Source organism: Coenobita brevimanus, chromosome 84 (genome assembly GCF_032717465.1).
Source record: "Coenobita brevimanus isolate Jiangsu-jjx chromosome 84, ASM3271746v2, whole genome shotgun sequence".
NCBI lineage: Eukaryota > Metazoa > Arthropoda > Malacostraca > Decapoda > Coenobitidae > Coenobita > Coenobita brevimanus.
In genome coordinates this window covers 39960594-39987840 of record NC_137037.1, presented here as the reverse complement: position 1 = coordinate 39987840, position 27247 = coordinate 39960594, and the positions used below count along the sequence as shown (strand labels likewise).

Sequence of the window (27247 nt, the reverse complement as noted above, 5' to 3'; positions counted from 1 at the left end):
TGGGGAGGGAAAGGGGAAAAATGGGGAGGAGCAAGGAAAAAGTGGGGAGGGGCAGGGGAAAAGGTGGGGAGGGAGAGGAGAAAACGTGGGGAGGTGCAGGGAAAAAATGGAGAGGGGCAGGGAAGTAAATGGGGAGAGGCAGAGGAGAAAGTGGGGAGGTGCAGGGGAATAAGAGGGGAGGGACAGGGAAAATGGGGAGGGGTGGGGAAATTAGTGGGGATGGATAGGGAGAAGAGCGAGGATAGGTGAGGAAGCAAACGGAAAGGGGTAAGAAAAATGAGTAGGGCTGAAATGCTGAATGGGGAAAATGAAGTTGAGAGATAAATTTGGGGGGGAGGTAGGTGAGGAATGAAGAGGTGGGGAAACAGTAGACGGGAAAATAGCGATGAAAACAGAGGGTCAGGAAACAGGGATGAAGATATGTGGGACTGGGGAAACATGGGGGTGCGGGAGGAGGGGTGGAGAAACAAGGGGTGGGAAACAGGAGGTGGGGAAACGGGGTGTGGGACAGGAGGTGGGGAAACCAGGAGTGGGTGAGCATGGGGTGAGGAAACAGTGCGATTGGAACACAGATGGAACAGCAGGGAATAGGGAAATAGATTGGGTGGGTAAACGGGATGGAGGTGGGGAAACAGAAGGCAGGGAAATAATGGGATTGGAGGAAAAGGGTGGGGAACGTGAGGGGAGGGAATAAGGGGATAGGGAAACAGGGGGGTAGGGATGAAAGAGTGGGGAAACATGGGCCTGGGGGAAGATAGGTGGGGAAACAGGGGAGGGGGAAGAAGGGGACTACGGAAAAATGGGGCTGAGAGAAGAAAGTGGGGAAAAAAGGAGTTGTGAAAAAAGTGGACTGGGGAAATCGGGTGGGGAAAAATTGAGACAGGAAAAAAGCTGGCTTGGATGGGGTAAAAATTCAGGTGGATGAAGAAAACAGTGGAGTTACATGGGGAAAAATTTGGATTGGGTTGGGAAAGCAAATAAAGTTTAGTGGGGAAAAAAGAGGGGCTGGGATGAGACACAAGTGGCTGGGGAAACTAGAGGTGAAGGGGAAATGAAAGGCTTGGAAATTAATATATACTTGAAAAATGTGATTTTGTGTGTTATGAATACTAGAATGGACGAAATCGAGACAATTGTAAAAATCATAATGTCTGTTAATAATGATGATTGTCCAGAAAAAAATATTAATATTATCATTTTTTTTATTACTATTATTATTATTATTGCTAATACTACTACCACTACCACTACTACTATGGTACTGCGCAAAAGGAAGAGAAGAAGTAAAGGATCAAGAAAATTACTAAGAGACGAAGGAGAGGGTGCAGAGAGGAAGAAGGAGATGACAGTAAAGACAGAAGCACCAACAATTCTAAGACAATGATTATTTTAGGTAAACAGTGTCTTTTCCCAAACTCTTTGCAAACACTGCTTACATCTCCTCAGCTCTCTTCTTCCTCGGTCTCATGTTCTTCTCTATTTTCATATCTTTCTTACACTTCTTCTCCTTCCTACTCCTCTTCCACCTCTTCTTCTTTCATTTATCTGCCTCTTTATATTCTTTCTCCTCTTTCCTTGCTGTTCTTTTTATTGTCTTTCCCCTCTCCTCCTCCTCCTCCTCCTCCTCCTCCTCCTCCTCCTCCTCCTTCTCCTCTTCCCTCCTCCCTCTAATCTTTAATCAAGAGAGGAGAACGTAGCCTACATACAAAACAAACACAAAGACACATATACGTACATATATTTTCCTTCTGTGTCTGTCTCTGTCTCTCTATCTCTCTCTGCCTCTGTCTGTCTGTCTGTCCGTCTCTCCTCTCTCTCTCTCCCTGTCTCTCTCCCTCTCTGTCTGTCTGTCTGTCTGTCTGTCTGTCTCTCTCTCTCTCTCTCTCTCTCTCTCTCTCAAGAACCAGGAAGCAGGCAGTAAATATTTGAGTTTTTCTCGAGGTGGTCCGCTGTGTCCACTGGCTATGATGGCAAGAATAATAATAGTCACCCCTCCCCCCCCCACCTCAAGTATAGGAGGGAAGGGGGAGAGGAAGGGAGAGAAAGACTGGGATCGAGGAGGGGAAGAGAGGAAAGGGGAGGAAAGAAAAGGGAAGAGAGATGAGAGAGAGAGAGAGAGAGAGAGAGAGAGAGAGAGAGAGAGAGAGAGAGAAAGAGAGAATGACTGAGATACAGAAAGGGATGAGGGAAAAGGGAGAGAAGAGGAAGTGGGAAAAATGGAGAGAAAGGAAGTGGAGAGCAAGGAGGGTTTGGATTTTGATGGCAAGAATAAGGATGGTAACCCCTCACCCCTATCACCTCAAGGAGAGAAGGAGAGAGGAAAGAAGAGAAGAAGGGAGTGAGAGAATGAGAGAGAATGAATGGGATAGTGGAGGAGGAAGAGGGGTAAGGAGGGGAGATACGTAAGGAGAAAGAGAGAGGGATAAAATAGAGAGGAAAGGGGTGAGAAAGAGGCGTCTGAAATATAATGGCTGTGACTGGAAAAATTTTATAGCCACCATTCACTCCCAACGAATGAATTATAGGAACAAAAGAGAGAGAGAGAGAGAGAGAGAGAGAGAGTCTGGTGTTCCCGATGACAAGAATAATATAGTCATGCACTGAAGTGCATGAGGGAGTGGTCTTGGAGAGACAGCGAGGAGGGAGGGAAGCATGACGTTCAGGAAAAAGGGAGGAAATGAAGGAGGGAGGTAGAAAGAAGAGTTTGAAAGGTGGAAGAGGGTGAGGATGAGGTTTAGGAAAAAGAAAGAAGAAAGAAGGGGGGGAGGGGAAGAGAAAAGGGTTTAGGAGAAGAAGGAGGGGGAGGGACAGAAGTCAGGAAACGGAGAACTGTGAAAGAGAGTGACTGTGAGGGAAAGAGGGATGAAGGAGTTAAGAGACAGGGAGGATGTGTGTTTGGGGGATGAGGGACTAGGAGACTGTCAGGTATGTATGAGGGAGGTTTAGAGTGAGGGAGGGAGTGTAGTGGCTAGGGGACAGGGACGGGGAGGGAGGGACATGGGGATAGAGAGTGAAGGGATGGAGGGACTGCCACTGAAGTACGTAGGAAGGGATGTGGTGAGAGATATGGGGGGCAGGGAGGGAGTGAGGGGATGAAGGGACTGTAAGTTAGGCACGGAGGGCGGGAGGGATGGAGGGTGAGAGATTTGTGAGGGGGGGTGAGAGTGAGAGAATGCAAGGAATCTCAGTGAGGGGATGGATGGAGGGAGGGTTAGGAGGGATGAAGAAGGTATGGCAGGTTTGTCAGTGAGGTGATAGAGGGTGGGAAGAAGGCTAAGAAATATGGCGAAGGATAGTAAAGGGATGAAGATAAGGGATATCTGTAGGAAGAGGGATGGAATATGGCTACGTGGGATGTGAAGGGGTGAGTCGTGATGGAGAGTCATGCGACGAGGGGAAAGGATGATGTGTGTAGGGGAGAGAGGAGAGTGTGACGGAAGGAAGGAGGAAGGGAGAGGGGGAGGAAAACTGTGTGGGGAGGAAGGAAGGAAGTGAAGGAGAAAAGGAGGGGTACTATGTGGTGAGTGGTGAACGAGTGAGTGAGGGAGGGAGGGAGAGGAGAGGGAAGATGTGTGGTGAGTGAGTGAGTAATTAAGTGAAAGAAGGCTGGATGTCGGGACTGGGTTAAGTAGTAAGGGAGTGAGTGAGTGAAAGTGAGTGAATGAATGAGTGTGTGATCAAGTGAGTAAACTGTAAATGAGTGAGTGAAGGTGGAAGTGAGGGAGGGTGAGTTGGAGAGAGAATATGGATAGGGAAGGGGACTGAGTTAGTTGGTTATGGAGGGAGGGAGGAAACAGAAGCAAGGTCAGAGGATAAAAAAGAGAAGGGGGAAGGAAACATAAGGAAAGGTGGAAAAAATAGTTGACAAGGTGAAGGAAGCAGAAGGAAAAACGGTGAAAACAGTGAAGGTAGAGGAAACATAACAAAGGTCGAGGAAACAAGATAAAGAAGCAGGAAGCAGATGGGAAGGCGAAAGAAACTAAGAAGGTAGTGGAAAATGAGAGAAAAGATGGGAAGATGGGGGAAACAGAGGGAAAGGTGGATGAAACAGAGTGGAAGGTGGAGGAAACAGGGGAAGATGAGGGAATCAGAGGAAAGTGAAAGAAGCAGAGAGGAAGGTGGGGGAAACAGAGGGAAGGGAAGATGAGAGAAACAGAGGAAAGTGAAAGAAGCAGAGAAGAAGGTGGGGGAAACAGAGGGAAGGTGGCAAAAATTGGGGAAGGCAGAGGAAAATGAAGGCTGGGAAAAAAAAAAAACATGAGGAGAAAGTGGAAGAAACAGAGGGAGAGGAGGAGGAAACGGAGGAGAAGATGTAACAAACAGAGGGGAAGTTGGAAGAAACAGGGGGGAAGGTGGAGGAAACAGGGGGAAAGTGGAGGAAACAGAGGGAAGGTGGGGGAAACAGAGAAGAAATCGACGGAAACAGAGGGACGAGGAAGGAAGCAGAAGTGATTAGTTTTGCTTTTTACACATTCATATCTCGTACTGTGTTACTGGTGCAAGCTACCTCGATACTAAAAAGTCATGAATAACACACAAAAGGATTAATAAAACACTGAAGAAGAAATATTATGAAACACTGTACCCCAAAGGAAACGACGGCCCTTCATACTTACCTCTTCATCTATTTATATATTTTATCTCCTTACGGTACTCATATCTTATAAGACTCCTCCTGAAATTGCCTGTTTTCTTTTCAGCAGGTTTTTGTGAGACTCTCAGTGTAAATATTGTCGGTGCTACATTTTTTTTACTTTCCTGGCCCAGCCCCTGTTTTCTCAGACCACAGTATGCCCCCTCCCCCTTCCCACGACCTCTCTACCACCACTATCCCCTCTCCCCCGGCCCCTCCACCCCAACCCACGCCCATCTCAAGCCATGTATCTAGATCTGAAATGAGGACTTGGACTGTAAATTCGACGGTTGCGTATCCTAGTCTCGGGGAATACTGAGACTTGGCAAAAGTTAACGCCTTAATAATCCTCGTGTAGTTGATATGAGCGTAAGCCTTCCTCCTGTCCCTAGTTTATATCATCTACAACTTTTTCATCTTAGAAATGCTACTAAAAAAAAAATAATAATAAAATAAATAAAATTAAATTAAATTAAAGCCCAGCAAGAGAAATGGACTAATTTTACCCACATCTTCAAGCACTTTCATTTCCATAGCACTGCAATGATTTACTCCTTCGGTCTCCCACGACTCACTCTCATCTGAATAAAATCGTCTGACATTAGCTGGGGTAGAATAGAAGAGTAGTCACGACCATGAGAGCGTTAACAGTTTCATATTAACATTCCCAGGTCCCATGTCTCATCCTCAACTTAATAAAACCGTCTCGTGTCAGCCAAAAGATAGCAGAACTGATCCATCCATAAGAAAGTTGAAATAAGCAGGAATGAAATGCTACTCTTATTCCCACTCTGTAAACAGTATCTTAGAACTAATATCAGTCCAGTAAGAATGATGGACTAACTTCATATTCAAACTTCAGTCATCTACGTAACACAATACAAATGAAAGAAATGAAATGTTCATATTATCATCATACTGGCAGGGCTGTCTTGGAACACGTATTAGTCTAGAATTCTAAACAAACTTCCAAACTACACATTAGCTAAGGCAGTTTTAGCTTATGATCTTGAGCGCGCAAAAAACCTACTTCTGTTAAGTCAAAATTCTTGGTTACAGTCATAATAAAACCGACTAACGTTAGTCAAAAGAACAACATTTTGGAACGATTTTTTTTTTTTTATATACTGTAAAAATGGAAACTGTAAAAACTACTTTGCAATATTTATTAACCCTTAGACTTGGACTGGCTTCACTAGAGGGCCAAGTTTCTCACAAAAATGGACAAATGATTTGCCAAAATTATTGTGGTTATGCAGTTTATCATGTCTCCGCCCACCTAAGGTCCGTCCGTGAGCGCGTGGGTCCGTGCGTCCATATCATTTTTCTGGGAGCGATATCTCCTGAACCCGTTGACGGACTTCCACTAAACTTTTGTCCATGATGAAGTATGATGAGGTGATGTTCTAATTAGGTTAGCAAGGTCAAGGAGTCAAGGATCAAGGTCATAAGGGTGTGAGCGCGATATCTCCTGAACCCCTAGACGATTTTGACCAAACTTTTGTCAGTGATACAGAATGAAGGGACAATGAATTGATTAGATTAGCAAGGCCAAGGCGTCAAAAGTCAAGATCATATGGGGTCGACTCTCTTTATACTCATTTCAACTCACAATGGACCCTGTCATGGAGGTTGCATGGTAAGTCCATGCGTAAGGCTTGGCGGAAGCATACTGAGCGACGCTTTGCGTAGACAGCTCGGGGCCCAAGTTCTCAGCGTTTCATTTTGTGATGAGTCTGTGTCACATACTGTTTCCATACTAAGTCAGATTTGCTAAAAAGGAACTATATACATACTGCTGACTTTAGTTAGTGACGCAATGCACGTACTGAAAAGCACTAGTATTATACTTAGAGAGTATTGGCAGATACTGTTACTATACGATCCCTTGGGTAGAGCGTCTGAAAGTAGCATGAATAAAAGACGTCACTGCAGTGAAACGGATGTTCCAGATGCCACTCGATTTAGGTGTCCATTCACCCGTTATGAGTTTGTAAGTAAACGAGTACCCAGGCTAACATCTACGGAAGGTACCTATAGTAGCCTAACCTGGATGATGCAGTAGCTTAGTATTCCAGGACAGTGGGTCAAGACCCCGTCAAAGACTTGAAAGAATAAGTTACAGAAATGAGCACCGAGGCTAAGCGTCTCATGGCATTACCTTCAACTTTAACTTTTACTAATCAATGTGGAAGGAAGCATGTTTGGACTGTAGATTTTATTTCAATATCTTAAAAATACCAAGTGGATGAATAACAGAGTTAACGGAAGATGGTGAGATAAACAGTTGAAGATGGGATTTACATTAACATCTTTAGTGCCAGAAGGAAAGCTGCATTTATCTTTCTGTGGTTAGATTATTTCATTCTGATTATGAAAATGTCCAAGAAGTTCAGGCGTTAACCAAAGCTACAAAAAGCACTACTATTCCGAACTGTCTCTTCAAAGTGGAATAACAACATTTTGGAAAATATATATATATATATATATATATATATATATATATATATATATATATATATATATATATATTGTAAAGGATGACATCGTAGTAAATGGTTAAACCTCTTCAGTGCGAGAGGTTTATTTCTCAGTCGGATAATAACATCTGGCGATAGAAAGAATTAGATACATAAGAAGTATAAGAAGTCAACATACTGAAGAGGCTTAGTGAAAATCGATTATAATCTTTTCTGTAACAGGGGGTCTCTCTCACATACTGAATAAAATCGAATAGAAGTGAGACCAAAATAAAAATAAGTCATGACACTAAAGCTATTAAAAGTGGGAATGACGAGAAGATAAAATGAAAGCAGAGAGGGAGGTTGTAGGTCTGTGAGAGAAAAGTGTGGTGACAAAGTAAAGACAACGAGAGAAGAGAGACAGAGAAGGTGAGATGGAGAGAGAAGAGAGAGGCAGAGAGAAGAGAGACAGCGAGGTATGGATAAAGAAAAAAAAAAAAAGGAAGAGATGGACAAAGAAAATGAGAGTCAGAGGTAGGGATGGGGACAGAGGAGAAAAAAGATAGACAGACAGGTAGGAGTGGAGGGAGAAAAAAGAGGAAAGAGAAATCAGGTAGGAAAGGAGGGAGATAAGAGAGAAGAGAGACACGGAGGTAAGAAGGGAGAGAGATTAGAGAGAAGAGTGACAGAGGCAGGAACTGCGAGAGATAAGCAGGTGTGGAGAATGACATACAGAGATGATAGAAACGAAAGAAGTGAGGTAGGTATGGAGGAGCGAGAGGAAAGAGAAAAATAGGAATGTGTGACATAGAAGGACTGAAGGAAGAATGTGTGTGTGTGTGTGTGTGTGTGTGTGTGTGTGTGTGTGTGTGTGTGTGTGTGTGTGTGTGTGTGTGTGTGTGTGTGTGTGTGTGTGTGTGTGTGTGTGTGTGTGTGTGTGTGTGTGTGTGTGTGTGTGTGTGTGTGAGAGAGAGAGAGAGAGAGAGAAGGAAGGCTGTGGATGGGGGAGGGGGAGGGAATAAGGTGAGAAAATAAGGAGGAAGGAGTGAGTGACAGACACAGTGGAGACAAATAGGAAGGTAGAAAAGGAGAATTAAGGAAAGCAAACAGCAATACACCTAGCGTTCCTTTCGACGCTTGTTAGAAGGCTATGACTATGATATCCATTTTATGAGTCGAATATAAGCAGATTAAAACAACAAGAAAGGAAGGAAGGAAGTGTGGTAGGTAAGGCTTTAGGTGGCAATGAGGGAAGGAGAGAGAAGGAAGGATGCGAGGAGAGAGGTGTAACAAATAGGGAGGAAGGGATGTGAGACAAATAGGGAGGGAGAGATGGAGGTGAGACAAATGGGGAGAGAGAGATGGAGGTGAGACAAATAGGGAGAGAGGGAGGGAAGGAGGGAGGGGGAGAAGGAGGAGGGGAGGGAGGTGAGACAAAAGGGAAGGACCACCTAGGGAGACAATTATCCGGGGGCAGGTAACTTCCCCGTCCTTCCCTCTCATCTTCCTCTTCTCACTCCTTTCCTCCTACTTTCTTTGTTCCTCCTGTTTTCTTCCTATCTGTCTCCTTTCATCCCTCCCTCGTCTTTTTATTTTTACACCGTCCATTTTCTTTTCACTCTTTTCTTCCTTCCTTCGTTGGTGTTCTCTGTCTTTCCTCTTCCTACCCTCAGTTATTCTTCTTTTTTCTCCCTCTGTTCATACATTTTCCTCTCTTCCTTTCCTTTGGTCTTCCACTTCTTCTCCCCTTCCTCATGTCTTCCTATTTTCTTTTTCTCTTTTTCGTCTTTTTGTTGCTACTTATTTGTCCTTTCTTTCTTTTCTTCCCCTTTTCTCTTTCCTAACTTTTAATTTTCTTTCATTCTTGTTTTTTGGGGAGTTTTCATTCTTCATGTCTCTTCCGTTTATATGTTTCCTTGCTCATTCTTTCTGTTCCTTTTCTGCTGTCGTTTTCTCTGCTGTCTTTCCCTACTTGCTTACTCTTTTCTCTTTCACTGTACTGTCTCAGCTTTTTTATTTGTTTATCTGTTTCAATTCTGGTTACCGTCAGAAGTTCCTCCTTCCCTTACGCACCCACATCACTAACTCTCCACTCCTCCCTCCCCCACCCACCCACACATTCACCTCAACATCTAACTCACCTACTCCCCGACTCACTGCACACCCTAACTCCCCCACAATCCCCTGTCCCACCCACCCACACCAGCTTATTTCAACCATTCCCCACCTCCCCCACCCATCCACACCTTCCACGGCCATCCACCTATACATCTCCAAAACTTCCCGAGGTGACAAAAACTTCTTCCCGTGTGTCCTTGGGCGTCCACCAGACACACAGATGACACAGGCCACATTAATTACATTCCGCGGATCTGGCCGGTTTTTATACCGCCCACAGGTCTATTTATGATTTACAAAACTGTGGGAATTGACACATAAATGCACTCACACACGCAGACACACTCGCACGCACACACTCACACATATGCACACATGCACACACAGACACGAACATTATTTTACGCGCACACACACATTCTTACATGACCACACACGCACACATACACAGAAGTACACATGTGCACACATGTGTGCACGATCGACACGCATCAGCACATGTACATGGGCACTCTTACAAATCCACTACGGTTAGAGAATTGTATACAGCGTTATGTGTCCAAGAAATATTATCAGTAGGATAACTGAACCTGGATCAGTTAATAATCCACAAAAGCACAAGGAAACACACACACACACACACACACACACACACACACACACACACACACACACACACACACACACACACACACACACACACACACACACACACACATACACACACACACACACACACAATTTTATCACCAGCTGGTCGTAGAGATAGAAGTATAGATAGACAGACAGACAGGCAAACAGCCCGACAGACAAAGAGAAGGGTAAAAAAAATTAAGGCTATGATATATCCAGACCCAGGCCACCATCAGGCAACTATTCCACAATGGTGTTAATTTCCTGGACTTGATTAAACGCCAGTGGTCACCGCCCACCTGTATTATCCCCCATCCCCCTTACCTCTGTCACCCTCCTCACCCCTAGACCCTGCTGTGTTACGTCTATCCACCCACCCATCACTTCCCTACCCCTTTGGTCCCATGTTTTCTCCCATCACAGCCATTTTTACTATTCTCCCCACCTACAGAATATCTCTTGTACAGTTTCCTATCCATCACCCTGTCTCCTCACTCTATCCTCTCTCCGCTGTTTTACTCTACCCACTCACATCCCATCCAGCCTACCTCCTCGCATGCTATTTTATGAGTCTGCACAACTTTTATCCTCTCTCTGCCAGTTAGTCTCCCTACCCACCACCTCCCTTATTACCTTTCCCTCCGACATTTCTCCCCCACTCACTACTCATCTACCACCTCACTTCCCCATCAACACACTCTCCCACAGTCATCCAATACCTCCCCAACAATTTTTCACCTTACCTTCCCACCAGCTCCCGCCTCCCCTACCCTTCCCTCACCACCTCCCTATCTACCTATATCTGCACATCCACGCATCTCCACCAGCTTACTTTCCCCACCGACCACAGTCTTCTCTAGGCACCCGCTTATGCCCCCACTCCCACCGATCATCGCCTCCCCTATCATAGTAATATTCTCTGTAATGAACCGCCGTGAAAGGATCATTAAGTCTGTTGTTATTTGCTTTCCTTGCTACTCCGTTCTATCTCCTCTTCCCACCTGCATCCCCATCAGCTTACGCTCCCCTTTCCTTATCAACCCTCGCCACCAACCACTCACCTTTCATCCCATTCACCTATATCCCCACTTCCCCCATCACCTCCTTCACTTCCTTATCATCTCCCCGCCCACCTTTCACATCACTTCCCCACCCACCTACATCCCCCTTCCCTCCACAAGTGATGGGGTGGTGGGCATGGGGCGTAAAATAGGGCCTCAATATGTTTATCCGCCATTACCCTCACCTTTGAGTCCTGCCCCACGATGAGTTGGGGTTTGTATTGTCACTATAGTCTTTTCCCTCCTTTATTTACACCTCCTCTTTATTTCTCACGCTCTCTTTATTTTTTGCTTCACTTTTTATCTCCTTTTTTTCCCCTTGGTGACTTTCTACCTTGCACTCTTTACACCTCGCCTTTGTTCCTCACACTCTTTTTTTCTTATCCTTTGTCTGTGTTTCCCTTCTTTCTTGCTATTTATTTCTATTTATTTCTATGTCCATATTATTGTTCTTATTATTATTTTGCCCCGATTATTTCTTTTTTTTGCTAAACCTCTTTCTATTTTTTATTTCCTTTCTGAATTCTCTCTCTCTCTCTCTCTCTCTCTCTGATTGGTACACTTCATTCTTACTCAGTTTTGGTGTTAAACTTCTTTCACATTATTTTTCTTTATTATACATCCTTTTTTCTTCCCTTTTTTTTGTTACTCCTCTTGGTCCTTTTCTTGGCACTCTTCGTTTCCTCTGACACTCTTTTCTTCCTCCTTTTTTTCTTTATTAAACTTCTTATTTTTTCTTTCTTGCACGTCTTTCTTTCTTGTTCTTTGATGTATTTTTCTTTCTTTGTTACTCTGTTGTCGCATTTTTTTTTATTCATACACTTACTTCCCGTCCTTTGTTAAACTTTTCTTTTTCTTTAGTTTCTGATACACGATTTCTTTTATTTGCTGCTCTTCTGGATCAATTTCTGACGCTCTCTCTCTCTCTCTCTCTCTCTCTCTCTCTCTCTCTCTCTCTCTCTCTCTCTCTCGTAAAACTTCATCTTTTTTCTTTGCTTTAACTTGCTTCTTTTGATTATATTCTTTACTTGTGACTCTCCTTTGTAACTGCAAGGTTAATTTTCTGTATATATATGGTTAAAAATCTGGACTAATCTTTGCCTCTAATTTTTGTTTTGTTTATGGATGAATAATGTATGGTTTTTATTCTAATCAAGAATCCTTTCAGCCCAAGGACCTCATGCATCTTTCATTCTTGCTGTTCTCTATTTTATTCAGCTTAGGAAAGACCTTTTGAACTGGAAAGGAAAGTTAGAGCCTTACTAATCCTATAGTACCAATAGGCTCTCCTAAGACAGACAGACAGACAGACAGACACACACACACACACACACACACACACACACACACACACACACACACACACACACACACACACACACACACACACACACACACACACACACACACACACACACACACACACACACACACACACACACACACACACACACACACACACACACACAAAATCGCCTAACAGCAGCAAGAATAGTCATCATCATCATGCTGTTGGTCTAATATTCGCCACTTTGCATTTTTACGACTGGGTAATTATTTAACACTCTCAGCCTCCTACAAGTCACTCACAGTTGAAGAAAATGGTCAAGTGAAATGGAATAGAATATTAGATTTGTTTCGACACTAAGAGGTTAATGGTGAGATTATGAACACTCGTAGGCTCCTTTACTCCTTCTCAGTAAAATCGCCCTGTTGTTGTTGGAGTAGAACACGTAGCACCCGTTTAGCAGCAAAGTTTCATCCCTTTTCTGTCCAGCTCTCTAATGCATGAGTTAACTGTTACTCGCAGACCTTCATGTATTCAATAGGCCAACTTGAAACCGTCTTCCTCTCTGTATTTCCTACTGCCTATGATCTCCAGTCTTTTAAAAGCAGTGTGTCCAGGGATCTTCAAATGAACGCATCTTGAATCTGTCTCTCTGGTATTTTCAGTTTATTTTTTCTTGGAGGAAACAATCTTGTGGGTTTCTAGCCTTTGGTTCCTTCTTCCTTGCATAAAAAAAAAATAATAAAATAAAGTTTTTCCGACCATGAGAGCGATTATGGTGACAGTATTAACTCTTCCAGGTTCCAGTTATATCTGTGCTGAATAAAATCGTCTGGCGTTATCTGCATTAATAACAGAGTTGCTCCGACCATGAGAGGGTAAACCAAAAGCTTGTTATTTACGTTTTAGGAGTTACCTTGATGGTCTGGTGATTTTGTTTTCCTTGTTGCTTGCTTGTTTATCCCTCTCTTTTATCAGTATTTGCTCTCCCATCGTCATCTCCCCGCAGCACTGTGTCTTCCGTTTCTCTTACTGTAATTTTAAGCATTGTTGTAGTAGTTTTTTCTTTCATTTTCTTCTGTTTACTCGTCATTTCTTTTCCCTGGATTTCTGTTTTTCTGTTTTCGTTCTCTTCTGTCTCGTTCTCCTCTTCTCACTCTTTTCAGATTAACTTAGGACTTGCAGGAGGAGGAGGAGGAGGAGGAGGAGGAGAGAGAGAGAGAGAGAGAGAGAGAGAGAGAGAGAGAGAGAGAGAGAGAGAGAGAGAGAGAGAGAGAGTCATCCTCTTGTCTTAAAAAAAAAAAAAATGGTTTCCAATGACACCTAAACCGGGCCGGAACCAGACCATGAAATGCTTAACCGCTTCAGTCCAAGGATGTTTGTTTCGTTTTACTTTTATTAACACCAGATAATGTGATAGGGGTAAGGAGATACTTTTTCTATCTCCAAAAATATTACCTTCAATACAAGAGATCATTAGCAAGTTAAGTGAATTGTTTGGAAGCAGCAAGAATGTACAGTAGCCTACTGGTACTTAAAACAGATGCAAGTGGATTCAGGCGATTAACATCGAGACATTACTACTACTACTACTATTACTACTACTACTATTACTAATAATAATAATAATATAGCAGGCGACTTTGAACGACGCCATTAACCCATTTAGTCCGATGGCGTACTTAATCCTGTTCTCGACATTTTTCCAGATGACTGTACTCCACTTTTCACAGAACTCTTACAACTGAAGTGGTTAATGAAGGCCGTATCTAACACTTCTACTTTGAAAGGTCTGTTATACTATGACTAAATTCGTCTGGAGAAAACAATACTAAATGGATGGAAATGAGTAACTTAAGGAAAGAGAAAAATAATTCCAAAGTAAATAAAGAATAGTTTTAAATGGGAGAAGAGAAAAACCTCAGAAGTAAAAAAAATACGAGATATAAACTTTACTCTAAAATAAATCAAAGTTGAGAGGGAGAGAGAGAGAGAGAGAGAGAGAGAGAGAGAGAGAGAATTTATCAGTTAAATGACTTCTGAACCCAAACGACAACGATTAACCGGCCCCCTTCCCTCCCCCCCCCCCCAAAAAAAAAAAAAAAAAAACTGTCCTACTCCCACTGACCATGCCCCCTCGACGCAGGTACGAAAAACCACCGCTAAATGAGAGAGGAATGAAGGAGGAAAGGACCAAAACGGAGGCAGGGGAGTGTGAAGAGGAGACAAAAAAATCAGAGGAAGTTGAAGATATTTGTGTGAGAGAAAATGGTGGCATAAAAAACGGGGAGTCGGAGGAGGCGTGACGGTCCCGCTTGAGGATGAGGTTGGGGGTTGGAGGCTGAGAATGAGGTTGGGGGTTGAGGGTTGAGGAGATGAGGTTGGGGGTTTGATTTGAGGGTGAGGTGTGGGGGTTGAGGATGAGGTAGCAGTTTGGGGGATGAGGATGGGGATGGGGTTTGGGGGTTGAGGTTGAGGATTGGAGGTTGAGGGCTGGGGGCTGAGGCTGAGGATAGGAGACTGTGGTTGAGGATGAGGTTGGGCGTTAGGGCCGAGGTTGAGAATTGGAGACTGGGGTTGAGGGCTGGGTGTTTGGGGCTATGGCTGGAGGTTTGAGGGTTGAAGGATGGGGTTGGAAGTTGGGACTGGGGATGTAGAGTTTAGGATGAAGGATAATGGTGAGGGTTCAGGCTGAGGATTGGGAGCTGAGGCTATGGGGTGGGGTTGAAAGCTGAGGGTCTAGGACTGTGGGTTGGGGATAACAACGTGCGAGGATGGTTGTGATTTGAAGTTAAGGGCTGGGGTAGGGGGTTGCGGGTTGGGGGGTGGGGGAGAGGAGGAGAGAGGTTGAGGACTGGGGGAGGTTGGAGGCTTAGGGTTGGGGATTTAGGGGTTGTGGTTGAAGGGTTTGGAGTTGGGGGTGGGAAATGAAGGGTTAGGAGTTGAGGATGTGCAGGGCCTGGGGGATGAGAGGTTAGAGAAGTGCACGGGAGACAAAGGCGATGAAAATGAGAGAAAAATGAGAGCAGAGGGAAATGAGCTTCACGAAACGAAAGCTGAATGAAAATGAAAACGTGATGCAGGAATTAAGAACTGAGGGAATTTAGAGTTATGGCAAACGATGGCAAGAGCTGAGTTCTGAGGGTAATGACTGAAGGAAGTGAGGCCTGAAAAAAAAAAAAAAATGAATGTTGAGAGAAATGACTTAGAAACGATAGATGAGAGAGAGAGAGAGAGAGAGAGAGAGAGAGAGAGAGAGAGAGAGAGAGAGAGAGAGAGAATGCACAAAGATATAATGGAACAAAGAAGAAGGCACAGACCAAGGAGAGATAAGGTAATGAGGAATTGAAAAGAAGAGAAAATGCGAAAGATGAAAAAGGTCAAAGAAGTTAATGGGGAGTTAAGGAGAGAAAAGGACGGGGAGAGGGCGTCATGAAGGGCTGGGAAATGATAGGAAGGAAGATTAGTGGGAGAGATAAGAAGAGACGAAGAGGGAGACAGATGAGTAATGTAAGCAGGAAAGAAACTGAGTGAGGATGAAAGGAGAAGGAAGGTGAAGGGACAAGAAGGAGCAAAAGGAAGAGGCGTGACTGTATGGAGAAGAAAGAAGGGAGGGAGGATAGGTGAGAAAGAGAAATGAGAGAAAAATAAAGGAGGGGAAGAGAAAGGAGAAAAGAGAAGGATGAGAAAAGACAAAGAAGGAAGAGATGTGGAAAACAAGGTGTGTGTGTGTGTGTGTGTGTGTGTGTGTGTGTGTGTGTGTGTGTGTGTGTGTGTGTTTTGCCTACAGTGTTTAAAACTTTGTGTGATGGATAGTGTGTGTGGGAATATTTTTATACCTTTATGTAATTGTGCGCGATCGCTCGTATGTGTGCCTCATGCTTCGTATAATGATCTCCGTGTTGCGATATGCATGTGAAATTGCTGATACAAATATTACTGTACCTAACCTGTATGTATGTAGTATAAACCGTGCTCGTATGCATGCAGATGTCTATGTATCTTACATTTGTGTGTGCCAACTTTTCTCATTTAGGTAACTCGTGTGTGTGTGTGTGTGTGTGTGTGTGTGTGTGTGTGTGTGTGTGTGTGTGTGTGTGTGTGTGTGTGTGTGTGTGTGTGTGTGTGTGTGTGTGTGTGTGTGTGTGTGTGTGTGTGTGTGTGTGTGTGTGTGTGTGTGTGTGTGTGTGTGTGTGTGTGTGTGTGTGTGTGTGTGTGTGTGTGTGTGTGTGTGTGTGTGTGTGTGTGTGTGTGTGTGTGTGTGTGTGTGTGTGTGTGTGTGTGTGTGTGTGTGTGTGTGTGTGTGTGTGTGTGTGTGTGTGTGTGTGTGTGTGTGTGTGTGTGTGTGTGTGTGTGTGTGTGTGTGTGTGTGTGTGTGTGTGTGTGTGTGTGTGTGTGTGTGTGTGTGTGTGTGTGTGTGTGTGTGTGTGTGTGTGTGTGTGTGTGTGTGTGTGTGTGTGTGTGTGTGTGTGTGTGTGTGTGTGTGTGTGTGTGTGTGTGTGTGTGTGTGTGTGTGTGTGTGTGTGTGTGTGTGTGTGTGTGTGTGTGTGTGTGTGTGTGTGTGTGTGTGTGTGTGTGTGTGTGTGTGTGTGTGTGTGTGTGTGTGTGTGTGTGTGTGTGTGTGTGTGTGTGTGTGTGTGTGTGTGTGTGTGTGTGTGTGTGTGTGTGTGTGTGTGTGTGTGTGTGTGTGTGTGTGTGTGTGTGTGTGTGTGTGGGTGTGTGTGTGTGTGTGTGTGTGTGTGTGTGTGTGTGTGTGTGTGTGTGTGTGTGTGTGTGTGTGTGTGTGTGTGTGTGTGTGTGTGTGTGTGTGTGTGTGTGTGTGCAGGTTCGTGTGCGTGTGCGTGCGTGTGTGGCTGCTGCACAAAGGGCCCCCAAACACAATAGCTCAGAGACGCCCCAAATCCCAGTCCTTAAGGAAGAGGAGAGAAGAAAAAAATGACTTTCTTAATACCGAGAAATTCAAAGTCACTGTCCTTCTCAAGTTGGCTCCACACAGAACGTCAGCCGGTCCTCCCCTTGGCCCCTATAACCACTACCTCCACTCCCATCCTCCCTCCCTCCCATACACACAATCATGTACAGCTGTGGTTAATAGTTCCTTTACAGCGTCTCTAAACTGAATCGAAACTTGATGTGAACCTGCTAAGCTAACTCGTACTTTTCACCCTTGTAACTGGGGGACGTCTCAACCATTTTATTTTTCCTCTCTCGGCAAATTTATCTGTTATTTTTTTTTTAAAGGAGTGATTAGATACAGCCTCCATTAACCCCTTCACTATGAGAGATCTTTCCTAACTTGAAAAAAATCGCCTGAAAGAAGAAGACTTAGACAAAATATTATGTTATTGGATTGATAAAATTATGTGAGTTTAAAGTGCTTCAATCTGTTTCGCATTGTTAGTTCGGTACCTAGAAGTGTTGAATTATTTTGTCTGTAACTGTACATTAATTATACATGCCATGGTGTATTTTGGAGACAACTTTGTAAAGGGAAATAGCAGAGAAAATAGCAGAGGAAGGAGGGAGCAGGGAGGGAGGATGACGCACGGCCGCTGGAGTGTTTACATTATCTCTCCACTAATTCCTCACACACTCACGTTTTCACATTTTGCGGCGAGGGGCATAAACAGGGGGTGGGTGGGTGGTGGTGACGGGGTGAATAGGCGGGTGATGACTCGGTGAATAGGTGGGTGATGGAGGGTGAACAGGTGTGGCTTGAGCGGTGATGAGTGGTGAATAAGTGGGTGATGAGTGGTGAATAGGTAGGTGGTGAGTGGTGAATAAGTGGGTGATGAGTGGTGAATAAGTGGGTGATGAGTGGTGAATAAGTGGGTGATGAGTGGTGAATAAGTGGGTGATGAGTGAATAGGTGGGTGATGAGTGAATAGGTGGGTGATGAGTGAATAGGTGGGTGATGAGTGGTGAATAGGTGGGTGATGCCTGGCGAACTGGTGAACTGTGAATAGATGGATGATGAATGATGAACAGCTGAGTGATGAGTGGTGAATACGTGGGTGATAAGTGGTGAATAGGTGTGTGATGAGTGGTGAATAGGTGAGTGATGAGTGGTGAATAGATGGGTGATGAGTGGTGAATAGGTGTGTGGTGAGTGGTGAATAGGTGTGTGGTGAGTGGTGAATAGGTGGGCGATGAGTGGTGAACAGGTAGGTCATGAGTGGTGAATAGGTGGGTGATGGGCAGTGAATAGGTGAGTTGTAAATAGGTGGGTGATGAGTGGTGAATAGGTGTGTGATGAGTGGTGAATAGGTGTGTGATGACTGGTGAATAAGTGAGTGATGAGTGGTGAACAGGTGGGTGATGAGTGGTGAATAGGTGGGTGATGAGTTGTGAATAGGTGGGTGATGAGTGGCGAATAGGTGAGTGATGAGTGGTGAATAGGTGGGTGATGAGTGGTGAACAGGTGGGTGATGAGTGGTGAACAGGTGGGTGGTGAGTGGTGAATAGGTGGGTAATGAGTGGTGAATAGGTGGGTGATAAGTGGTGAATAGGTGGGTGATGAGTGGTGAATAGGTGGGTGATGAGTGGTGAATAGGTGGGTAATGAGTGGTGAATAGGTGGGAGATGAGTGGTGAACAGATGTGTAATGAGTGGTGAATAGGTGAGTGATAAGTGGTGAATAGGTGAGTGATGAGTGGTAAATAGGTGGGTGGTGAGTGGTGAATAGGTGGGTGATGAATGGTGAATAGGTGGGAAATGAGTAGTGATGACTGGTGAGTAGAGGAAAATAGGTGTGTGATGACTGTGTGAACAGCTGGGTGATGAAGAGGTCGTGATGAGGTGTGAAGAGTTGGGTGATGAGTGTGGAATAGGTAGATAATGAGTGATGAGAAGGTGCGTGATGAGTGGTGAGTAGGTGGATGATGACAGATGAACAAGTGAGTGATGTGTTTGTGGGTGCTAAGAGAGAGAGAGAGAGAGAGAGAGAGAGAGAAATGGGTAATGAGTGAATAAATACTTCATCATACATTAAACTGGATCTAAACACTTTTCCTCCATAATGTTTCGGTAGCCTTGGTAATCCTAGGATCGGATATATACATTTTCAAGAACTTTAACTCATAGTGGCTCTTGCTTACTTTTTCTTCATTCTTACGGCTCCTAAACACATCACAACTAAACCAGAATAAATACTAAAGTGGAAAGTATAACAAGGCAAAAGGATTCTCGATAATATTACCTTTCTGTGAGTATCGTATAAATGGGCTAGGTTTCTTTGTAAAAACGGCCCCTGAATAACTAAAACCCTTAACCCCGAGAGGACCTTCCATAGCTGAATATAATCGTTGGCGGCAGCAAGAATTAAACAGTCTGAAGTGAGCAAAAGTGTAACAGAAGAATCCTCAATATAGTGTAGGTTTAAGGAAGGTTGTTTTTAGTTCCTTCAGTGTAAGAAGTTCTGGATTAGTTGAATAAACTCGTCTGTCGTGATTAAATGGCCGAGGAGTCTTTTCTGTGTATGGTTTGTTTGGTGGACAGAAAAAAAAAAAAACTATAGAAAAATAATCGTGCCACTAAATGAGTTAAACGAATCATTTTCTAACTCCCTAACTTGGCGGGCTTATCATTTTCCGGAAACGGACAGTCGGAGGAGAGTCAAAATAACAGAAAAATCTTGATCGTAGTGAAACATTTAACCCCTTCGGGGTGATTCTTTTTTTTTTTTTTAATTTAATCACACTAATATCAGACGATTTTATTCACCGGTTATATTAAGCTCAAGGATATAACGGAATTGTTTCAGATTATCTCTTACTCCTCCAGTTCGGAGGGAAAGAAAATCGTCTGAAAGCAGCCTGAATAACGGGACAAACATACGCCATTTGATTGAAAGGGTAAATGAAAGGAAAAGTGAGCAATAATAATTACCGTGACATAAAATATCTAAAGCAAGTAGTGATCGCATAATAACAAACGAATGTGAGTAATGAGATACCAGGTAATAAATCACTGTACAGAAGTAATTAATGGAGTTGGCTCACCTATACCTACTCTCACCTGACCTAATTTCTTCTCATCCGCCTCTGCCTAATCTCACATACCCTTAAACTCACCGGGCCTTGGTTAATAATACCTGCCCTTCGATAACCTCACCTACTAAATTATTCTCACCTGTCCTGAATGTTGTTTGCTTTTAGTTAACCTCGCTTTCCCTTAGTTAACCTCACCTGCCCTTGGTTAATATCATCGACATTTAATTGACCTCATAAATCCTTAATCTCATGAGCTCTTAATTAATCTTACCTGCCATTAATTGATTTTATTTGCCTTTAATCACACCTGTCCTGAAATAGTATAATATGTCCTTAATAAAGGCCAGATGCCTTCAGTTTCAAATGACCTTAAGTAATCTAACCATCTCTAAATTAGTTTCACCTGTCCTAAATTAATCCTATATGCCATTAATCCAACAAATCCTTAACCAGGCTCATCTAGTTTCATTTAATCCAGTTTGTCTTTAATTCAATCAGATCTAATGATTTTTTTTCCTGACCTAAATTTATACCTTCTGCCCTTAATATAATCAGTCCTTAAATATCACAAGCCCTTACCTGTTCTAATTAATCTCATCTGCCCTCACCTGACCCCACTGTACCTGATGCCCTTGAGAAAATGGTAAAAGGTTGGCAGAGCTTAAGAAATCAGGTAATTAATGGGATCCTGTTTCAATTAAAGGGTTTAGGAATCGAAGAAAGAGAGAAAGAGGGTGAGTGGATGGGGAAGGGAGGGAGGGAGAAAGAAAGGAAAGGAGAAAAGGAGGTTGAGAAAAAGAGAGGGAGGGAAGAGGGATGGTGGGGGGTAAAGAGAGATTAGAGTAAGAAGAAAGGGAAGGAGGATGAAAAGTGCCGAGGGAAGGAGGAGGAAGATATTGGAGAAATAGAGAATAAGTGTGAGAGAGAGAGAGAGAGAGAGAGAGAGAGAGAGAGAGAGAGAGAGAGAGAGAGAGAGAGAGAGAGAGAGAGAGAGTAGGTGAAAGTGACAGAGAAGGATAGTTGGCAGTAAGAGACGGTGGATATAATGACAAAGGTTCGGCACGATCAATTACCTCGTATTTAGCGTAAGGGTTAAGTCAGGCATCCACAGAATCCACCCAGCCCTTCCACACACACACACACACACACACACACACACACACACACACACACACACACACACACACACACACACACACACACACACACACACACACCAAAGCAAGGAAATATTGTACAAAACCATATCTCCTCTTTCTTACCAAACCAACTTACAATAAAATCAATAAATACAAAATCTTTCTGTATCCTGTCATTTAACCAATCGCGTCACATCATTGAATATAAAGATTTGCATTTATCACTTAGCTTATTTACACCTAACAAAAACATTATTTACTAAACAGCACCAAATACAAAATTCAGGGTTCTTTCACCAAACTCAATCACCCAAGGAAAAATGTAAAAGATTTTGATTCTCTTAATCACAGCAACACCAACATATAACAAAGATCTGGCTCACTCACACCACTATCAACAAATACAAGAGCTTCGTATCCTTTCACTGAGCTTATCCATACAGAATAATGAAGCTCTTTTAACGGTTAATACTCACTATTGCTCAACGACTTCATACAGCTACTGAGAAAAGCCTTATAATGAAGAGATCCGTAGAGCTTTCCTTAACTCCTTCAGTACCATGGGTCACTTCTAAGCTAAATGTAACTGTCTGTAGGTAGAGCATAAGTGAAAGACGTCATCATATTCGAGACGGTAATTTCCCTTAACACAAAAACTTATCTGCTACACCACTTTCATTTCTTAAACTACCCATACAAAGGAGAGAGGAGTGGAAATAATGTAGAGTGTCGTTTACTTCATATAGCTTAGTTTTCTCAGATTTCTACGACCCACTCTGCTGACTGAAGTAGTCTAGGGTTGGTTGTACCAAAACATAAGATATATTCTCCCATGAGAGGGTACCATTAACTCTCTCAGAATCCTATGATTCGCTCTTGAGTGCATAAGATTGCTTGACATTAGCTGGAAGAGAATATTAGAGCTTTCTTGACGTTAGCTGGAAGAGAATATCAGAGCTTTCTTGACTCTGAGACAGTTAAAATGTTTTCTTAATTGAGTACCAGGTATTTCTCTGATATTCTACTTCTTGTAATTCATCTTCCTTCAGGATAAATTATTTTCTTTTTCCTTTTTTTCTTTAAGCCCGTGAAATTATTATTTTTTCTTTAATTTTCTCGTCTTCGTTATTTTTCTTTCCTTCCTTCTTTCCTCGTGTTCCCCCTCCTTTTTACCCATCATCGTTTTTTGTCCTCTGCGACATCATTTTCTTCCTCCTCCTTCTCTTCCTCCTTCTCCTCCTCCTCCTCCTCTTCTTCTTCTTCTTCTTCTTCTTCCTGGACACCATCTCTGTTCTCCCTCTTTTCCTCACCTTTTCTTTCCAATATCTATTTTTTCCCTCCCTTCCTTCCTCGCCTCCTCCTCCCCCTTTTCTTTCCAACACCTTTTTCCTCTCCAGTTCCACGAAATTTGCTCCTTTTATCAATTTCTGCTCCTTCACTGGACCTCCCCCCTACCCACTCCCTTTATTCCCTTGGTCTCCTTCCCCCTCCCCATGCCGCCCTCCCCCCCTCCCTCTTCTCTTGTTCTCCTTTCACCTTCCCTCCTCTTCCCTCATCTCCCTTCCCCTCTCCCATTCTTCCCCTCCCTCTCACCGCTTGTTCTCTTCAATCCCCTCCCCCCTCCCTTTCTTCACATGTTCCTAAGTCTACCCTTCCTTCCTCTTTCCTTGCCTCTTTCCTCCTCCTTTCTACTCCCATGATTTCTACCCTGTCCCTTCCCTGATTCCTCCTCCTTTTCCTCCAATCAGTTTTCCTCTCTTCCCTGTTCCCCTCTCGCCTTCTCTCCTCTCTCCACCCCCTCCCTTTACTTCATCCCCCTCTCCTTTCACAGGATAATTTTCTTCTTCCCATTCCTTTACACACTCTTCCTCTCCCTTGACTCTTCCCCACTTTAGTTACCATTTCGTTTCTTCCTCTTCCCTCTTTACCCTTAAATCTCTCCCCGTAGTATTCTATATCTCCCATTTCCTCCTCATTCCTTCCCATACTTTCCATTTCCATTGCTCTTACTCCTCTTTTCCCCCTCTCTTAACCTTTCCCTCCTATACCTATTCCTCATCATTACTCTAACCAGCCTATCTCTTCTTCCCTCTCCTTCTCCGTCCCCATTCTTTCTCCTCTTCCATGCCCTCATTCCCTTTTACTTCCCTTCTTCCTCTACTCCCTCTTCTCCCCATTTCACTCTTTCTTCCCTCCTTTCCCCATCACTCACACTCTCTTCCTCCCTTACCGTGCCATTACTTCTCCCTCCCTTAAGTTCCTTTCCCTTCCTCCTTCCCGTCTAACATCCCCGTCTCCCATCCATCCTCTACACCATTCTTCCCTATCCTTGTCCTTGTCCTCCCCACCCTAACCTTTCATTCCTCTACTTCACATCCTTATCCCTTACTTCCTTCATTTTCTTCATTTTTCCTCCTTTCCATTGTGCCTCATTCCACTTTTTTTTTATTCCCTGCATCTCTTCCCATCCTCATATCTTTCTCATCCACCTTCCCTTTTCTTTATTCTTCCCTCCCTCTTCATTCCTTTCTCCTACCTTTTTTTACTCCTCCCTCTCTCTTTACATCCCTTAACCTCATCCCACCTTCTCCTCTTGTCTCCTACTCACCAATTTCCCATCTCCCTTCCATCCCCCCCCCTCATACCCTCCCTCTCCTCACCCCACTTCTTTCCTCTTGGTCAAAGCCAGCCACTTGAGAGGACAAAGATTTTCCTTCCATCCCTCCTTCTTCTCTCTCTCTCTCTCTCTCTCTCTCTCTCTCCCCTTCTTCTACTTCTTCTTCATCTTCTTTCATTTCTCTCATCCATCCTCCCCTGTCATCCTCTCATCCTTCCACGTCCCCTCCCTCTCTCCTCCCAATCCCTCACCCCCTCTCTCCCCTCCCACGTTTTCTCCCTCCATCTCCCCCATTCCTTCGCTTGAGGGAGCCTGGTGTTGGGGTAACAGATGAGCGTTTCTTTGTAGCTACTTAAGGGAACCAGTCTCAGGAAAAAGTCGCATTTATTTTATTTGGCTTTTGGGGACCACTGGGGCAGTGTGTGTGTGTGGGGGGGGGGGACGCTGAGGAAGAAAAAAAATTATATAATTTACATGCGTGTGATTGCTGAACATGATAAGGTTTAACCCAGTAGTACTTAGCGTCCCTTAAAGAGGGAGGAACTAGGCATTTTCAAAATTTAATAAAGCGGTTAACTCCAGGATTCAGACTTATGAACTTCGCGACTCTGAGCTGATAGGCGGTGGGAATTACGTTAAGTACCCTTCCAGCAAAGTCCCCAACAGAGGATCGTTGGGCACCAGTGAATTAAAGATCTCTAACTAGTAAATTTCAGGTAAGATGAACAGCCGTCTCTCTTTGATGGCATTTTATGATCGAAACACCTCCAGTCACCTTTTGGGAATCGATCATATGCAAGGCCATGACATCAGCGCAAGACCATTACATCAGGTGGATCGTTCTAGCCGCTAAACCACCAGGACATTATTACAAAAGCGAATCTTCACAATACAGGTCGTTGGCTCCACACACGCCAATGACGCTCCCTTTTGATTCCTCGGAGGCCATGTTTCTATCCCCTGCTCTCGTGCCTTCTTCTCTCGCCTTTCAGTTCTGTCAGCCTTTTTCCTCGCTCTTCGTCTTTCGTCCTCTTCTTCCTCCCATCCTTCTCTGTCCTCTCGCTTACTATTTTCATGCCTATCCCCCATACCTTTCCTCTTTCTCTTCTTCCTCCACTCCCCTCCTCTCTCTTTGTCCTTCTCTGTCCAGTATCTCCTCTCTCTCCTCTCTAAATTTTCCCGTCCTTCAATTCCTTCTCCCTATGCTTCATCTCTCTCTCTCTCTCTCATTCCAAAATGTGCCACGCTTTCTCACTGTTACTATTTGTGTTAATCTTATAACATGAGATGCAGCCCCTTAGCACGAGAGGCATGTAAGTCCTTCATAAGCTGGTGTTGTGTTGGGTCAGTCTCCTGGGATGGGATTCACCTACAGACTTACCATCAGTTCCCTGTCATATCTTGGATTTGTTATTGCAAGATGAATATGAGGCATGGCAAGGTTCTACACTCCCCCTTCACTCACTCTTCCTTGTCGTTCCAGGGAAAAGAAATATCACCCTAGGTCTCCCATTGGTTAGTCTTTTCTGGTGGTCTTTGTCCCTGATTGGTTAGTGTTCCGCATTGGTTACTGTTCCTCTTAGGTTAGTGTTCCCCTTGGTTAGTGTTTCCCATTGGTTAGTGTTCCCCATTGGTTAGTGTTCCTTTTTGGTTAGTGTTCCCCTTGGTTAGTGTTCCCCTTGGTTAGTGTTTCCCATTGGTTAGTGTTTCCCATTGGTTGGTGTTCCCCATTGGTTAGTGTTTCCCATTGGTTAGTGTTCCCCATTGGTTAATGTTCCTTTTTGGTTAGTGTTCCCCTTGGTTAGTGTTCCCCTTGGTTAGTGTTTCCCATTGGTTAGTGTTTCCCATTGGTTTGTGTTCCCTACTGGTTAGTGTTCCCCTTGGTTAGTGTTTCCCACTGCTTAGTGTTCCCCTCTTTGGTTAGTGTCCCTTATTGGTCAGTGTCCCCCTTTGGTTAGTGTTCCCCATGGGTTAATGTTCCCAACTGGTCAGTGTTCCTCATTAGTTAGTGTTCCCCCACTGGTAAATATACTCTGATTAGTCAGTATCAGTGTCTCTCACTGATCAGTATTAGTGTTCCCCATTGTTCCGGTTCGGTGTCTCCCATTGGCCAGTGTCTCCCAATGGCCGGTGTCTCTCATTGGTCAATGGCTCCCATTGGCCAGTATCTCCCATTGGTCTCCCTTGGCCATTAACTCCCACTGGCCAGTATCTTCCATTGGCCAGTATTTCCAGTTGACCAGTGTCTCCAATTGGTCAGTGTCTCCCATTAGCCCGTATCTCCCATTGGTCAGCCTCTCCAACTGGTTCGTGTTACGGTTCCCCTTGGTCAGTTTCGGGGCTCCACACTGGTTGGCTCCTGTTTCCAGCTTCCGTACTAATCTGCGTTGAAATCTCCTATTAGTCGATATTCACTTCAAGCTCTGCCACTGGTCGGTTTTTGCTTAGCTCTCCCCTAGTGGTCAATTTCTGTTTTGAGCTCCCCCGGTAGTTGTTTTTGTTCGATTTCTTTTTCAATGATGGGTTTCAGTTTTAGTTCTTCTCTTGCTCTGTTCTGGCTTGTAGTGGCTGGGATGTGATTGGAGGGTTTCAGCAATTTTCAATTTTCTTGGCTCTATTAAATTGCAGTTACATATTCAGAGGTATGCAGATACAAAGAAGAAAACGAATATAAAGAAGAGAACCAGAAAGAAACGGGGGAGAAAAGGAGAAAAAAATAAAATGAGCAGGAGACTGAAGACAGAGAAGGACAATAGAAGAGGAGGAGGAAAATAAGAAGAGTGAAAAAACAATGATGGGGACACAAAAAGATATCACTTTACATAACCAAGATCAGGAAGAAAAAAAGAGAAGAGATGAAGGGAGATAAGTCGAAGAAGATGTTGAAGAAAGAATGATGATGATGATGATGATGATGATGATGATGATAATGATGATGATGATGATGAGGAGGAGGAGGAAGGAGCAGGAATGAGAAGTAGGACGAGGAGTAGGCCGGGGGAGGAAAGAGGCGGAGCAAGACGTGGAACGAAGAAAGAGGAGAAGGGTAAAGATGATAACAGAAGAATGGTGGACACAAATACCCACAGCCAAACATAGAGGCTCAAAAGGGAGGAGGACAGAGGAAGGCGGTGAGGAAATGAAGAGGGAGTGGGGAGGAGGAAAAAGGGAGAGGATGGAGAATGAGAAAGAAAAGAGAAGGGAAGAAAAAGAGAAAAAAGGTAGAGGATGGAGTAAAGATGAAACGAGGAAGAGGAAAAAGGAGGAGGATGGAGAAAAGATGAAGAGGGGAGGAGGAAAATAGT

The 27247-nt window shown here is 43.9% G+C and overlaps 1 protein-coding gene across 1 annotated transcript in view; it reads right to left on the bottom strand.

Moving 5' to 3' along the window:
* The window catches only part of LOC145410137 (uncharacterized), a 94658-nt gene extending 69767 nt beyond the window's left edge, over positions 1-24891 (bottom strand). Inside the window, exon 1 of the mRNA XM_080280335.1 lies at positions 24815-24891. Within this exon, the coding sequence (XP_080136461.1) occupies positions 24815-24891 (77 nt within the window). The remainder of the gene's footprint in view (positions 1-24814) is intronic.
* Between the last annotated feature and the right edge of the window lie 2356 nt (positions 24892-27247).